The 16,054-nt window shown below is 45.1% G+C and overlaps 1 protein-coding gene across 3 annotated transcripts in view; it reads right to left on the minus strand.

The window, feature by feature from the left end:
• Positions 1 to 16,054, minus strand: part of FYB1 (FYN binding protein 1) — an 80,251-nt gene that overhangs the window by 34,258 nt on the left and 29,939 nt on the right. For 2 of the 3 annotated variants that reach the window (XR_008317460.1, XM_053301570.1), the window contains exons 7-12: positions 13,443 to 13,599; positions 10,364 to 10,502; positions 8,474 to 8,490; positions 3,691 to 3,757; positions 2,786 to 2,926; positions 1,883 to 1,911 (exon numbers count right to left, since the gene is read on the minus strand). Coding sequence is in view for 2 of the 3 variants with exons in the window: in XM_053301570.1 (XP_053157545.1) it covers positions 1,883 to 1,911; positions 2,786 to 2,926; positions 3,691 to 3,757; positions 8,474 to 8,490; positions 10,364 to 10,502; positions 13,443 to 13,599 (550 nt within the window). In the remaining variant the exon portion in view is untranslated. The remainder of the gene's footprint in view (positions 1 to 1,882; positions 1,912 to 2,785; positions 2,927 to 3,690; positions 3,758 to 8,473; positions 8,491 to 10,363; positions 10,503 to 13,442; positions 13,600 to 16,054) is intronic. The other variant, XM_053301569.1, reaches the window with a different exon arrangement.

Raw genomic sequence — 16,054 nt, forward strand, 5'->3', positions numbered from 1 at the left:
GAGAAAGGGCATGAACTAAACAGAGGTTGTGTACAAAAGAAAGTTTCAGTATCATTATACAACCTTGATCAATATCAGTCTTATTATTTTTCTCATGTTCAGGCCGACTTAGGTTCAAACTCCACAATTGTTACAGAGTCTGATGCCGATGTGTCCAGCAGCTCCTCTTATGTGATGACCCTGGATCAGTTTTGGTTTGTGATTCCTGAGGAATGGTGTGGCTCACCACCTGTCCTCTTGACCCTTGTCCGACATGGCTTATACTATCTGGCAGGGAGGCTGTTGTAGAGGGCCTGGTAGAGATTATAAATGCTTCTCTGAGGGAGGGCAGGATGCCTCCTTGTCTAAAGGAGGCAATCATTAGACCACTTCTGAAGAATCCTGCCTTAGATCTTAAAAAACTACAGGCCTGTCTCCAAACTTCCGTGGTTGGGCAAGGTGATTGAGAAGGTGGTGGCCTCCCAGCTCCAGGTGGTCTAGGAGGAAACTGATTATCTAGACCTATTTCAAACTGGTTTTCCAGCAGGCTATTGGGTGGAGACTGCCTTGGTTGGCCTGATGGATGATCTCCAACTGGGAATTGACAGAGGAAGTGTGACTCTGTTGGTCCTTTTGGATCTCTTGGTGGCTTTCGATACTATTGACCATAGTATCCTCCTGGAAAATCTGAGGGGATTGGAGGTGGGAGGCACTGCTTTGCAGTGGTTCCACACTCCTACCTCACAGGCAGATTCCAGATGGTGTCTCTTGGAGACTCTTGTTCTTCCAAATCTGAACCTTCCTGTGGTGTCCCTCAGGGCTCCATATTGTTTCCAATTTTGTTTAACATCTACATGAAACCGCTGGGAAAGATCATCAGGGGATTTGGTGTTATCAATATGCTGATGACACCCAGATCTATTTCTCCATGTCAACTTCATCAGGAGAAGGCATAACCTTCCTAAATGCCTGCCTGGAGGCAGTGATGGGCCAGATGGGGGATAACAAACTGAGGCTGAATCCAGATAAGACAGAGGTACTTATTGTGTGGGGTCGAAACCCGGGAGACAATTTTGATCTGCTGGTTCTAGATGGCGTCACGCTCCCCCAGAAGGAACAGGTACACAGTCTGGGGGTGCTTCTGGATCCAAACCTCTCCTTAGTGTCCCAGTTTAAGGCAATGGTGCTTATTATCATCTTCGGCTGATATGCCAGCTGTGTCTGTTTCTTGAGATGAATGACCTCAAAATGGTGGGACATATGTTGCTAACCTCTAGGTTGGATTACTGTAATGCGCTCTATTTGGGGCTGCCTTTGTACGTAGTCTAGAAACTACAGTTGGTCCAGAATGCAGTGGCCAGGTTGGTCTCTGGGTCATCTAGGAGAGACCATATTACTCCTGTGTTGAAGGAGCTACACTGGCTGCCGATACGGCAAAATACAAGGTGCTGGTCATTACCTATAAACCCCTAAACAGCTTAGGCCCTGGGTATTTAAAAGAACGTCTTATTCACCATGAGCCCAAATGCCTGTTAAGATCATTCAGAAAGGTTTGTCTGCAGTTGCTGCCAACTTGTTTGGTGGTTACTCATGAACGGGCCTTCTCCGTTGCTGCCCTGGATTTTGGAATGCCCTTCCTGTTGAAACAAGAGCCTCCCCATCTCTGGCAACCTTTAAAAAGGCATTGAAGACACATTTATTCACCCAGGCTTTTAATTAGATCTATGGTTTTAAATTTTAATGTTGGTTTTAAATGATTTTAATGTTTAAATGATTTTATTGATTTAGTTTGGATTTCAATTGTTAATTGGTTTTAATTGTTTTTACTTTGTTGCAAACCACCCTTAGCCATGTTTGGAAGGGCGGTATATAAATTAAATAAATAATTAATAATCATACTTACCCTTTCCAGTTTGCTTTGCTGAAGCAGTCCTAATGGAAATAAAAAGAAGCATAAGTTCATTATATAATCAAATCAGTTCAGAAGTCCAGTCGGATTCTGAAATGTACTTGTTTAAATCAGGCCCCAGTGAATATTATGTTGGATAAGGATGAACTCTAGAATATGTGGAAGTGTTGTTGCTGAATTGTTATTTGTTTTCTCTTGGGATTGGAAGTTACCTAGGGTGGGGTTTTGGGGGGGTGGGTGGGGTTTTGGGGGGGTGGGTGGGGTGGAGGAAACAATGCAGAATCTTTTCCCCTCACTTGATCAATAACAACTATGGTATGATTCCTTGACTATGTGAGATGACGATCCTTCTATCATGAATACAAGTGTATCAGATAAGCTGCCAGCAGTGGACAAGCTGGGCCATGATAAACTTTTCATACATAGTGTTGACAAAAAGCAAAAAACATGGGGCAGAATCCAGTAAAAATCCCCACCTTCCGCTAAAAAATATGGGTCACAATCCACCAGGCAGTTCTCCTCTACAAATCTTAATGAAATGAATGGGAACAGTGCAGGATCATGGATTGTGCCCCATAGGTCAGATTAATCTGTTTCCAACTCTGCTGCCCATAATGGTGCCCAAAAACTCCCACCTGAGCTCGCCATCTCACCTTATTTCATGGAACAGTCACCTCTGGTGATATGCAACTATAACCTAAGGCAAGAGGGAATCATGGACAGCACATGGCCCAGCTTTCAAAAAAGAGCAGTGTTTTCATAGCTTGGGTTATCTGATTTGTGGTTTAATTTATGGATGGTTAAGCTGCTGTGAGAAGTTGTTAGTGGCACATGATCAACAAGTATATTAGCCATTTAGTTTTTAGTGAATCACTTGTTTTCACAGCAGTCTCTTACAGGAAACCGCCATTATCTTCTGTCACACTGGCTTTAGCTGTAGTCTCTCGTACACTTTTCTTTTGGTAATCTTTTCCCTTTAAAATCTTCAAAAGCCCTCGGGGCCAGGTGCTACTCTTATCTTCTTCCTGTGACACAGACCTTGGGAGTATGCATGCAATTATCACATTGCAGAATGAAATGCAAGCTTCTTAAAGGATTGAATTCTACTTTTTGGTTGGTGCATTTAACTCATGTGCCCCAAAGGGACATCTCACACATAACATTTTTAAAGAGTATAATTCAAGACAGCTGCACAGTTTACACATCAAACCCACATACACCAGGGAAAATAGTTATATAGGATGAATAACAAATGTGTGGATAATCCGGATCTATAGCTTCTATTGAGCCATGTGAACATTGGTCCATGTTATGCTATTGAGGATATAAGTGACCTTCAGATTCTCAACTACTAGTTTCTACTTATAATAAATAGAAGTTGTAAACTTTAACCCATGCAGGGATGTAGCTATAATTGAGCGGATGGGTTCAAAGTTACTGAGCGGCCCCCAGCTCCACTCCTCCCTATTTTCTTCATTATATCCCTTGCTCCGAGGGGCTGCTGGGAAGAGGGGAGAACACAGGCCCCCTCTCCCCTAGCTATGCCCCTGAACCCATGAATGTTCCTCAGAAGCATAAACCCATGTAAAGTAGGTAAAAGAGTAAGGAATCTTTAAAACAAATCCAAAGCAACGAATTCCATGGTTGAACGTGTTTTTTACAAACCCCAATTTTCACGCCATTCTAAAATCCCCCATATCCTCCCCACAAAATATTTTCCTAACATCTTTGTATCACAAACTAATTGAAATGGATAGAATTCTCCACTTGCTTTGATTATATGATCAGCTTTTAACACTTACCTTGTTTGAATATCATCATCTTCCTCAACTCCATCGTAAATGTCATCAGGAGGAGGTGGAAATCCCACTTTAAATTAAAAAAAAAAAAGGTACAGCCTAAACTGATGTTTTACAAAGAATTGAAGCGATTGGTCTGAAAGCCCCACTCCACCCACCTCCAGATGCCCCTGTTATCAGATGTGAAGCAGATGGCAAAAAGTGGAAGGGCCTTCTTGGTAGTGGTACCTGATTTGTAGAATGAGATACTTTTCTGGCACTTACTCAGATATCATTTCAGTGCCAGGCAAAGGCCTTTTTATTTTTACAGGCCTTTTATTCTGATGGATTTAATGCTACTTCTAACTGCAGCTGTTTTGTTTTGTGTGAAATTTATTGGTTTTGTTGTTGTTTGTAACTTGTAAGTTGCTGTGGTTGTTTTATTGTAGAGGATTGGTATGTAATTAGCATTTTTCAAACAATATATAAATACATTTCTTGAATTAAAATACGTATATCTCCCTTATCCAGCAAGTGTTTAAATTGGCTTACCACAACAAAGGAAAAATCTCAATCATATAACATCTTTTATATGAATATATAAATTCATATATATTTTAAAAGAAAGAAAGAATAAATAGCTAGAAAATATATGAGCCAGTTAGAAGTGTTGCTCTTCTAGAGTTGCTTTGGGAGAAATCCCAAAGGCTTGAAGAAAAAGGATTAACAGTAACAACCTTCTGGAATGAAAGCTAGGAGGAACAATTCCTCAATCACAGAAGCAGGCAACTATACAGCCACAAGGCCTTGTTTGTACGATGGCATGAAAGATACATGGGCATGAATAGACAGGTGTGATTATCATAATGGTCCAACTATACAATAATGCATTTTTTTTTAAGTAAATCTTTTTTGAAAAAATTGACCAAAGAATAACATCACACTTTTTGAGATTATATTGATCTAGTGTATTAATTTATATCATGCCTTTCGCTAAACAGTAAATCCAAGGTGTCTTGCAATATACAGAGTAAAAAATACAATGGGTTACTCCTGAAAGTTTTCTTCCTCCAGTGGAAAGACTCCTTGAAGAAAGTTCTTTCTGTCAGAGGAAGGGAGCCTTTAGATGCAACCCATAAAAACCCACACAAAAATCATAATAATAATTTATAGCAGAATAAAGCAATATTGCAAAAAGGCAAACGTTCTCAAAAGCTTGCTGGAAAAAGACAGTCTTCACTGCCTGTATAAAAGTGGACAGTGACGGGGTCAAATGTAGGGTCTAACGAGGCTATTCCATAGTTTGGGTGCCACAGCTGAGAAGGCCCTGTCCCTTACAGACATCCACCAAAATTCCAATGGTGGGGTGTGCAAAAATATAAAATGCAAATATATATTGAGATTAGGTGACTTCATCAATCATCTGTTTAAGACTAATGAGCGAACACTGAGTGGAAAAAACCCATCTGTGTTCTTGTGGTATTTCCAGTTCGAAACATCCTAACTATGGTACCTTGTTTGCCTAACTGACCAGTAGCCATGTTAAACGTCTCTTTCTTCCTAGCTACAGAGCTTGCAAAGCAATCTTAAAAGTAATTCATGCTGTAAGAAAATACTTTATGAACAGATTTTAAACAAGGCATTTAGATATGAATTCTTGATTAAAAGCATGATTAAAACTCATTCAGGGTTTTAAAAGTCAAGTGTCCTGAGTTGCACCTGCAAACGAACTGGTAAACAGTGAAGATACCAGATCAGCATAATATGATCTGGCTCCCTGTTCAACTGATATTTGATCTCTCTCTTAAGAGAGACTTTAAGAGGAAAGACAGTTAAAGTCAATCAATTCAGCTTTATAACAGAAATCAATTGGTTATAGGTGAGGCTGTCTTTTAAAATTGTTTTCCTTTTCCGAATAAAGCAGGAGGACAAGCTTTTCCAGATCAGCTTGATGCTGAAGGGGGAAAAGAGCTTGAGGTGAATGTAGCTTTGATTCCTGAAGTTGGATATTTGGGCTCAGTGTTAACAGGAGAGTTTTATACATTAAGGAGATGTTATGAAGACTTGATTATAGCCCTGTTCATTCATTCAAAAACTGGATACATTGTATCCAGGGATGGGGGGGCAACGGGGGCACACTGGCTGGCCCCATTCCCCGAATGCTAATGTGCTTCTTAGCCATGCCCCCTTGCACCCCAGGGTTCAGTGTTTGTCTGAGGAAAGCAGCATGGAATCTGGGGACACTTCCTTGGCACAGTTTAGAACCCTGGAATGCCCAGGGTTCTAAATCATGTGGACAAAATGTCCTTGGTTTCAGCATGGCCGTCTTCCAACAAAGTTGGGGAGAACAGGGGGCGTGGCTAAGCAGCACATCAGTACAGAGGGATGAGGCTAACTGGTCCACTCCTGTTGTCCCCCCTGTACCTGGGTACAATATACCCAGTTTTCGAATGAATGGTCAGGGTTATAAAACTTCATGAGACCTCCCTATCTAATCTTAATATCTAAAGCATCCCTGTTAACACTGAGCCCAAATATCAACTTGGGAAATCAAGCCAACTATTGATCAACATTATGAATTCTAGTCGGTATATGTAGATTTTGTCTATATGCTCACTAGCCTTGGTATTTTTCTTTTTAAAAACACACAATTGTCTTCATTATTTTGAATATTATGTGTTTTTGCATAATATGGCTTTGCATTGCATTAGAACCATAAAGGGTTAGTTTGGATGAGCTGCTGGCCCCAACACATGATCAAGACAGGTGTAACACCGAGACCATGCCTGCCCTGACTGCACTGGAGGATGACCCAACACACTAAGAGGCTATTCTCACAATCGCAGGAATATGGGCTAAGGGAGCCTAGCTCAGTTTCCTAAGGCTGTGTGCTGCAACGGGAGCTGTGCAGCTCCCGGCAGCAAACCTCATTAAGTACGTCCTCCCCCGTTAAAAGAGGTTAGCAGAATGAGTGCTCCACTAACCCTGTTTTCCTGATCGTGATACGCCATGGTTACTCATGAGGAGACCACTGACTGGAAGGATACAGTTAGCCTCCCAGTGTTGGGGGTCTCCCCAGAATGCCCCGCACACTCATGTGGGGCATCCTGGAACTTCTGGGGGCCAGGCAGCCCCCAATCCCTGCTGCCCCTACTGCCTCCATAATGGAGCCAATCTGGCCACCCAGGGTGAACTCCCTGCTCATCTGCGGAGAGAGTGGGCTAAGCCCCCTCTCCCTGCAGAGCATGGTTAGGCTCTATACACGGAACACGTGTAGTGTCTCTGACTCATTTGAAGGGGATGCTAATCTATATCACCTCTCTGGAGTGCATGTAGAGGGAAAATTCTGATGAGCACCCCTCTAACATGATTGAGGGACACCCTGACAGCCTGGAGGGTGTTAGGACATTGGGATGTCCTCCAGTGTCATTAAGGCAAGCACACTTTCAGCATGACCACGTCCTGATCATGTGTTGCAGCTGGCATCTAATTCAAACTGGACCTTTATGGTTAGGTTCAGATGCAATGTGAAACCATAGTTGGTTCAAATGTTTGAATCTGAGCCTGCCCACAAACCATGGTTGGTTTGGGGCTGCCAAACCAGGATTTGAAACCATAGTTTGAAGCTGGTTTTCAAGCCACTGTTTACACTAACTGCAGTTTGAGGTTATATCTGAATTCACAGACTACTGGCAAACCACAGTAAGGGCCATTGCTCCAGAGGAGGCTGTGTCGGGGTTGCCTATCCTCCTCCGTGAGACAAGGTTGTTTACTCAGTCAAATGGCAGTGTGCTGAGAGTAGCAGGGGGCTCCAGACACCAGGGCAACCCCAGTAATTACCTTTCAGAAGTCAGGAAGGGCTCAGAGAGGCAGGCAACAGCTGCTGGGGGATGGGCAGGGGCAGCCCAAGAGGCAGCAGAATGGTGGAGAGGGAATAGCGATGATATCAGCTCCACAGCTGCAGCTTTGTGTGGAAATGGTAGTGAAGGGGATGGAGTTGGAGAAAAAGGCCCCTTGGGAGGCCAGGGATTGGGTGGCCAATCCACTTGCCTGGCCAGAGAAGAAGGAGCAAGCTGGAAGAGGGGAGCAGTGTCCTAAATGTAGGGTTTTATTTAAGGCAGGGGCTGCTGAAGATGAGACGATCAGCAGGGACGGGGTTTGTTGGTTTGGTGGACTCCCGGGGAGGAGCTCAGATCTTTGCTCCCACTGATAGGCGATGGAGTAGCGTGACTATACTTCCCTCCTCCCCCAACTCTGAGGCAATGCCTGTGCCTATAATTTAGTGCGAGATGGTGGGAAGGCTAATTAGAGAATTCCTCCTCTCTAAACACGGACAGGCTGCATCACAGAACAGGGAGTTGCTCTGATTCAAGAGACTGTTGTAGCATGGAGAGAGGAATGAACTTAGGAAGCTGCGTCCCAACAGAGGGGAAACAAAAACAGAAAAAGAACTCTAAACCATGGTTTGCTTGTTGTATGTCTGCAAGCTGAAACCACAGTGTGGGTTCTTGAGTAGGATTTGCACAAACCATAGTTTCACATCACATCTGAACCCAACCTATATACAACCCAGCCTGTGTACAAACTGCATGAGTGTAGACTCTGTACGCACAACTGGGGACGCTAACAAAAGGGTATATGTGTTTGTGCATAGCCCCACCCCATGAATCAGAGGCACTTAGCGTGTTGGGAAATCCTCCAGTGAAGTCAGGGCAGGCATGGTCTCAGTGCTACGCTTGCCCGATTCTGGATTCTGTTGGAACTAATTTCTATACATAAAAGAGATAGCAATCAAAAGATAACTTACCTCCTGTGGCACTTCCACTTTGGCCATAAGAACAAAAGTAGACAAAAAATTATTAAAAGATGGAATAAAAAAGAAAAAAGAAGAGACAATAAAAGGAACATTAGTACTTAGATGTGCAACAGACATACACAATCTATGCAGACACCTACACATATTGCAAGCAAGATTTAAACTAGCCATCGAGTAGCGCTGTGCACAGGCTGAATTATCCACTTGATTCTGATAACCATCTAGGTCATTCTTCCATCCTGCACATGAAGATGCAGGGGGTGGTCTGGATTGCATTGGACTGATACTGTTTTGGCTCGATGCATCAGAATGGGGATGGGGGAGGCATACCCTACAGAAGACCCTGGGAAGTGGAGAGGCAGGGCATGATGCTCATCTCATGCTATTTCTCTTAAGTATTTGATAATCAGAGGTACCATGATCAGACTAGGCTTTCTCTGAACAGGAAGCTTCCCAATACGCCCTGTTTGGAATGACATTTAAGTAGCATAGGAAGTGGGAGATTGAATTGCCACCACATACTGGTGAAAATCCTGCCCAAATCTTTGGATGGCCAGCAGTTACACGGAGAGGTCAAACAGGATGGAAAACAAAATGGGCTCTTTGGCATATTGTAATCCAATGGCCATGAGGTGGAGCAGCAAAGCTGAAGTAGGGGTGTTCAAGCTGGCTCAGCTTAACAGGTTAGGGGTCTCAGAACCTAAAATGGCCTCCACGTGTGTGCAGAGGCCTGAACTGGGCTATCACCAGCCCTGCCTACTCTGGGGGAGGCTGGCGGGGGTGGGGGGGAGCTACCACCCCCCATACCCTGTGGCTGCTACAGCCACCACCGGTGGCACTTGTAAGTAGTTACTTACTCCTCTCCGTCCTGCTGTACCCTTAGGCAAGCACCCCTGTCTCTTTACTGGTAAAGGGGAATCCTCACTGTTTTGAACGAGCTTGATTACTGTCTGGTTTGATCGGGTCCAAAACCGAACCGGGCCGATGCAGATTTGAGCCAAACTGGCAAAACCAGTTTTGTGCACATCCCTAAGCTGAAGGTTAGAGCACCTATGAAGATGCAAAGTTCTTCATCCAGGATGAAGGTATGAATATCTATGTTTATAGTACAGTTATGGCAGGGAGGCAGAGCCCAGGAGGGGTAGTCTGGGATGAGAGGTAATTAAGGCCTCAGTCTGCTTCTGGCTGGTGTTGAGTTAACTTGCTTCCTCGGACCTCTGCAGTCCTGTGGACTGGCCTCACCTTCCCTTTGCCTCACCTTGCTTCCCAGGCAACCAGGACAGTTGCCTAGTTCAGACATGCTGTTAAAACCTTGAAAGACTTATTAAGGCATTTTACTGTGCTACTGTTCTCTGTCTACTTTCCCCCCCAAAGGCTCACAATTTAAAAAGAAACATAAGGTAGACACCATCAACAACCACTGGAGGGATGCTGTGCTAGGGTTGTGTAGGTCCAGTTGCTCTCCCCTCCTGAGTATTCACAAAGGAATCACTATTTTAAAGGGTGTCCCTTTGCTCAGTTAGTGGGGGGGGGGCATTGTAAAGATCCTACAGGGTTGTTGTGAAAACACAAGGAAGGGGGAATGGTGTACACTGTACACCAACATTCTGAGCTCCTTGAAGGAAGGAACAAGAAGGTCCTCTCTTTGGTCATCATTCCACCTAACCTTGGACAAAGAAGGGACCTGGAAGAGAGTTTTCGGTGAACACCAAAGGGTTCTGTTAGGCTTTTTGAAAACAAAAATTCTTCTTAGGAGTAAGCATGTCAAACAACAGTTTCCTCATTATTTATTGTTTTAATGAGTGGAGGTGGCATCAGGAAGGCAGGCTATGATTTGGCCCTCTGGGTCCCCATCTCGTTCTATCTTTAATTCTAACATACCTGCTGATGCTATCCTGCTCCCCGACATCATCGTACAGTTCCTGGTCACTGTCTGGGTGCCTTGGCTGAATGGGAGGCCGTGGCTTTCTTTTCAAAGAATCATAGTCAATTTCCACCATGGTAGTCTTAATGTAGCCATCTGAAACACATTTTAGATGGTGTGGTTGATTTATTTTACAGCCGCACAGTAAATAAAAATAAGAATAATAAAAACAGCAACAAGAATAAAAGGTAAGAACTAGACAAATATATAGGAACATAGGAAGTTGCCTTATATTGAGTCAGACTCAGGGGCGTAACTAGGTTGGAGTGGGCCCTGAGACAAGATTCTTAAATGGGCCCCCCCCCCGCCGAGAAATTTTTTAATAATAATAATAATTCAATTTCTATACCGCCCTTCCAAAAATGGCTCAGGGCGGTTTACAAAGAGAAAAAGGTGCCTCTTTGCCCAGTTAGCAGGGGACTTTTATTCTCACATTTCTGTCCTCATTCAAAACATATTAAAAACAGATGTACAAAATTGAGCAAATGAGAAGACACTAGAAACACTAATTATTAAAATGGGCCCCTCGCTGCAGATTAGCAAAGGAGACTTTCAACCATGCAGGGTGAGCCTATGTTTGTTTTCTCAGAATTCTGAACAAATTCAGTAAAGTTTGATTCCAGGAGGTTTTTCACAAGAGGCTTTTAAAGCCCTTTAACACACATCTCCTCCGGAATGGAGGTGCTGCATTCACATGTTGGCCAGATTTACCCTAAGGGGAAAAAATATAAAAGCACAACACATGCGTCACAGTTCTCACTCATGTCTCAGTTCTCACTCAGACCTGGGTTGCAAAACCACTTGAACATAAGTGTATTTATGAATTAATTAATTAATTAATTAATTAATACATAAATAAATTTGTTCCAGAAGTTTTTGTAATTTCCTGCCATGAAACAAGCCACTTATAGGACTTTTTAGAGGGTTTTTTTTAAGCCAGCAAATTTTCCAATCAGTTTTAAATTAAATATAAATATTCAGAGACTTCTCAGTCTCCCCCCCCCCATCAAAGCCCTATGGCAAGCAGATCCCTACATAGGGGGTAGGGGGAGTGCAACCACAAAAAGGAATTCATATTCTACCTGGCAAAGGCTGAGCTGTCTGGCCTGGGAAGAGGGTCTGCTGCAGAGAGCTGTAGTAGCCACTCTGACTGCCAGCCTTCTTCCTGGGGCTTGCCAGCCTACTCGAATTCAGGCTTCACTGAGGCCTACACGGAGGCCTCCCTGGAAGCCCCGCCCACCCGCCGATCAGCTGAGAGGCGGGGAGAAAAGCAGCTTGCCTGCTGCTTTGATTGCCGACCAGGACGACAAGCAGGAGAGAGGGCAAACAGGGCAAGTGGCTGAAGGGTCTTGGGGCTGGGCAGGGGGCAATGGGGAGTCATGTGAAGTGTCTCTGGGGGGCCCCTCAAGGCAGTGGGGCCCCGAGACGACTGCCTCCCCCTGCCTAATGGTAGTTACGCCCCTGGTCAGACTAGCTGCTTTAAATGGAGTCATCTAGCTCAGTATTGTCTACCCAGACTGGCAGAGGCTCTCCAAGGTTTCAGGCAAGAGTCTCTCTCAGCCCTGCTTGGAGATGCCAGGGACCAAAACTGGGTCCTTCTGCAGCAAAGCAGATGCTCTTCCCCTTGGGAGCCATAGTCCCATCCCCAAAAGGAAATATCTTACAGCGTTCACATGTAGTCACCTATCCAAATGCAAACCAAGGTGGACACTGCATGAACCTGTTTGGCGTTCTATTCTTAGGGGCGATTCTGACGATCAGCAAAAATCGGGCTAGCCTCCTCTAGCCCGATTTTTGCTGATCGTCAGAATCACCGGGCTCGCAGCCGAGCCCGGTGGTTCTGGAGCAGCAAACCCACTCTGGAACCCCTGCTAAAAAGCATGTTTGCGGAGCGAGCGCTCCAGAAAACCTGCTTTTTAGGCTCGTGAGTAGCCGCGGCGTGGCTTCGTGCTGCGCCTACTCATGAGTAGACCCCCGGCCGGGAGGCGAAAAGCCGCGTCCCGGCTCGGGGGTCTCCCCAGTATGCCCTGCACGCTCGGGCAGGGCATACTGGGGCTTGCAGGGACCGCGTGGCCCCCACTCCCCCCACCCCCCGCTGGCTCCGTCACAGAGCTGGCCATTGTGTGGGTGGCCGATCCAGCCGCCCAGGGCTCCCTGCCCACTCATCTGTGGGGAGAGCGGGCTTAGCCCGCTCTCCCCGCAGTTCTCACAAAAGCGGGTCTCACGGATCGTGAGACCCGCCTCATTGAATACCACACAGGTTCGGAACTCCCGTGTTAGAAACGGTTCGAACATGGGGGCAGGGTGGCTTTAAGGATGGGGGAGGGTGCACTTGTCGTCCCCCCCGCACTTCCCCCTCCGGTGGGAACTAGTCTGTAGAATCTTGGTTCTGAAGGACTAATACTTCCAGTATTTCCAGCACAAGGTTTCACAAGATTCCTAATACATCTCACAAGATCAGAGTGAAGATGAATGATAAAACCCAGCTCTCAAATGGCCATAAAAACCGAGATCTATCTCAGTTGTTTTTGTCGACTCCTACAAGTTAGTTAGTGGAGTTGAGAAGTTAGTGTTGAGAAGGGACATATTCATGAGACCAAGAGGTCACACTGGAGAGATTAGTGGAGAGATCTTCTTGGGAAAGACCCAAATGCTACAATCCCCAGTCAAGTCCACCCAATCTAATCCTGCCTCCAATGAAAATGACATTGCATTATGTCAGCTAAAGAGGAAGAACACTGGAGACCTTAGTGTGAGGAATCTGGTTACAGCAAAGACTCTGCACCCCGCTACTCTCCTTCCCAAGTGCCAGGCACACAGTAAACCCAGCACCCATTTATTTATGGGAAGCACAACTATTATAAACCATGGCAGGTTAGTATGAAGAAAATACCTATTTCAGAGCTGAGAATTCTGTCCTAAGGGCATTTCCTATTCTCCAAAGAGTGAACTCAAATTCTGTGATTAAAATAAATAAATTAAACGCCAGCTAAACATATCAGCATGCATTCACTCCATTTGTACACTTATACCTACAGGAGCCTCTTGTTCTTCCCAGCCATTTCCCCTCTGGATTGTCTGTGACACGGATGATTTCAATGTTGTCCCCTTGTTTGAATGATAGCTCATTCTTTCCTCCTTTGCAGTCTGTGCGAGCTCTTGCCTGGTGAATGACTTCAATGGGACCCGCCAGCTACACCAAGGAAGAAATGAGAGTCAGTAAGCATTAGCTACCATATTTACCTAAATACAAGGCGGCACTGAATTTAAGATGAGCCACTTAAAAAATAGAGCTTAAATACAGGTTATACCCTTATTAATCCAAAACAACAACAACAACAAATATTTATATACTGCTTTTCAACAAAGGTTTCCAAAGTGGTTTACACAGAGAAATAATAAATAAATAAGATCGATCCCTGTCCCCAAAGGGCCACAGTCTAAAAAGAAACATAAGATAGACACCAGCAACAGTCACTGGAAGTACTGTGCTGGGGGTGGATAGGGCCAGTTACTCTCCCCCTGCTAAATAAAGAGAATCACCACATCAAAAGGTGCTTCTTGGCCAAGTTAGCAGGGGTTATATGCTATTTATGCATAGGGCTGAGCTGTGAAGCTAGCCCCTCTTTCTTTGAAGCTTGGGAGTAGGGCTGTGCTGATATGTGATTTGGCTTCTGAATTGTGGCGCAATCCCTTTAAGAGGCTTACCCATGGAGGCCTTGTGCGTACCGGTGTCATGCGCAGGCTGCTGACGGAGAGCGCTGCTGGCATGATCTGATAGCTAAGGGAGTGCCACCAGTATGGAAGTGACAGTGAGCGGAGGAGGAGCAGGGATGGACCTGCTCTCCTCCAGTTAAAGGAGCTGGGTAAGCCCTCGATTTTAAAGAGATTGTGCTGTGATTTGGAAGCCGAATCATGTTTTGAGCACATCCCTACTTGGGAGGAAGGGCTTAGAAAAAGGCCAAAGGTTGCACATTAGGGATGTGCAAACCGGTTCAAATTCGAACCAGGGTGGTTCAAAGGTTCGAATTCGAACCGAACCAGCCATCAGGTTCGAGCTGCAGGTTCGAATTTGAACCGAACCAGGGGGAGGTTCGAACAAAACCAAAACTGAACCACCCCCTCCTGGTTCACACCTGGTTCGAATTCGAACCGAACCGGGCAAACCGGTTTTGTGCACATCCCTATTGCACATTGTGCTGAGGGAGGAAGTGTGTGCCCATGCTGTGCCTGCAACTCACTGAACAATGAAGACTAGGTGAAAGAAAATCGAGTGATTTTCCATCTCCTCCAGTCCTCTCTGTGCCACAAGCCACAGAGATTAAGAGAAGGATCCCCCTGACTCCCCGTTTCTTCCTGCCCACGCTGTGCCTTTCCTTTCTCCTCTAGCATCATTGCTGCAGCTGCAGCACCATGCCAGGACCAGCCATACTGTCAGACTCACACCAGAGACCCAAGGGATGTTCCTATGATGAGGGGAGGGGGTCCTGGCTGCTGGCCACAACTTTCTAGGGCTGTGAATTGGTTCCGAGGCAATGCAATCCCTATCAGAGCATCCTTCTCAAAAACAATTCTGTAGAAAAAAATTCCTCCGATACTGGCAATAGATTCGATGCAATACCACATCATATTGTTATTACATAAAAACTCTCAGAGGCTGGGAGGGATTACCTTAAAGGAAAAACCAGCCTTCCATGAAGAGAGTAGCTACTGAGAAGACAGCCATGGCACCACCAATTCAAATTTCCACCCTAGAACCCTAGAATACACCAGGGCAGGAAGCAATGTCATTACATTGCATCCTTTTCCTAGTGCATTACTGGGGCAGGGGAATGGCTGTGTCCTGTAAATACAGGGCACAGCCAGCTTTTCCAAGTAATGTACCATGAAAAGGATACAACGTAATTGCTTCCTGCCCTGGTGCATTCTAGGGTGGTAGAGTCGAGGAAAGTCAGCGATTTGAATCACTGTCACTGTGAAGTTGAAGTCCAACAACATCTGGGGACCTAGGTTTGAGAACCCCTATTTTACAACAGCCCAGTGAGGCAAGTTACACAGTGAGGCATATTATACAATATGACACACCCAAGGTGGAAGAAGGAGTTGAAGTAAATCCAATTCCTGAAGCAAATCCAGTACTCTCCATTACACCACCCTGAATCTGCTACCCTCATCTGTTTAAAGACAACATAATTCCGTTTTTCTCCTTTGGATCTACTGTATATAGCAGGGGTGGAATGTAGACTTGTGGAATCTACTTTGTTTTATACTAGATGCAAATGGTGGCCCAGGTGGCAATTGCCTACTGTACCGCATAAGCCATCCGCACACTGGAATAACCTCCGCAAACAAAGGTTTGGATGATACCATCCTGCCCACCTGATTAGGAAGGGGATGCACCAAGTGTGTGCCCATTGGGATATCCTCTGAGGATGTCGCAGTGCCCTCCCAGCATGTCCTTTTATTGCATGAGGGGGCCGTTTATCTGAATGGCCCCTCTACATGTGCTCCAAATACTTTAATCAACTATTTGGAGCATGTGTGGAGAGGCCATTCAGATGAAGAGGCTCCCACATGTGATAAATTGTGTGGGAGTGGTGGTATCATCCAAACAGGCCCAAGGACAAACCTACATCTGAATTATAACA

The sequence above is a fragment of the Hemicordylus capensis genome, chromosome 2, assembly GCF_027244095.1.
Source record: "Hemicordylus capensis ecotype Gifberg chromosome 2, rHemCap1.1.pri, whole genome shotgun sequence".
Classification (NCBI taxonomy): domain Eukaryota; kingdom Metazoa; phylum Chordata; class Lepidosauria; order Squamata; family Cordylidae; genus Hemicordylus; species Hemicordylus capensis.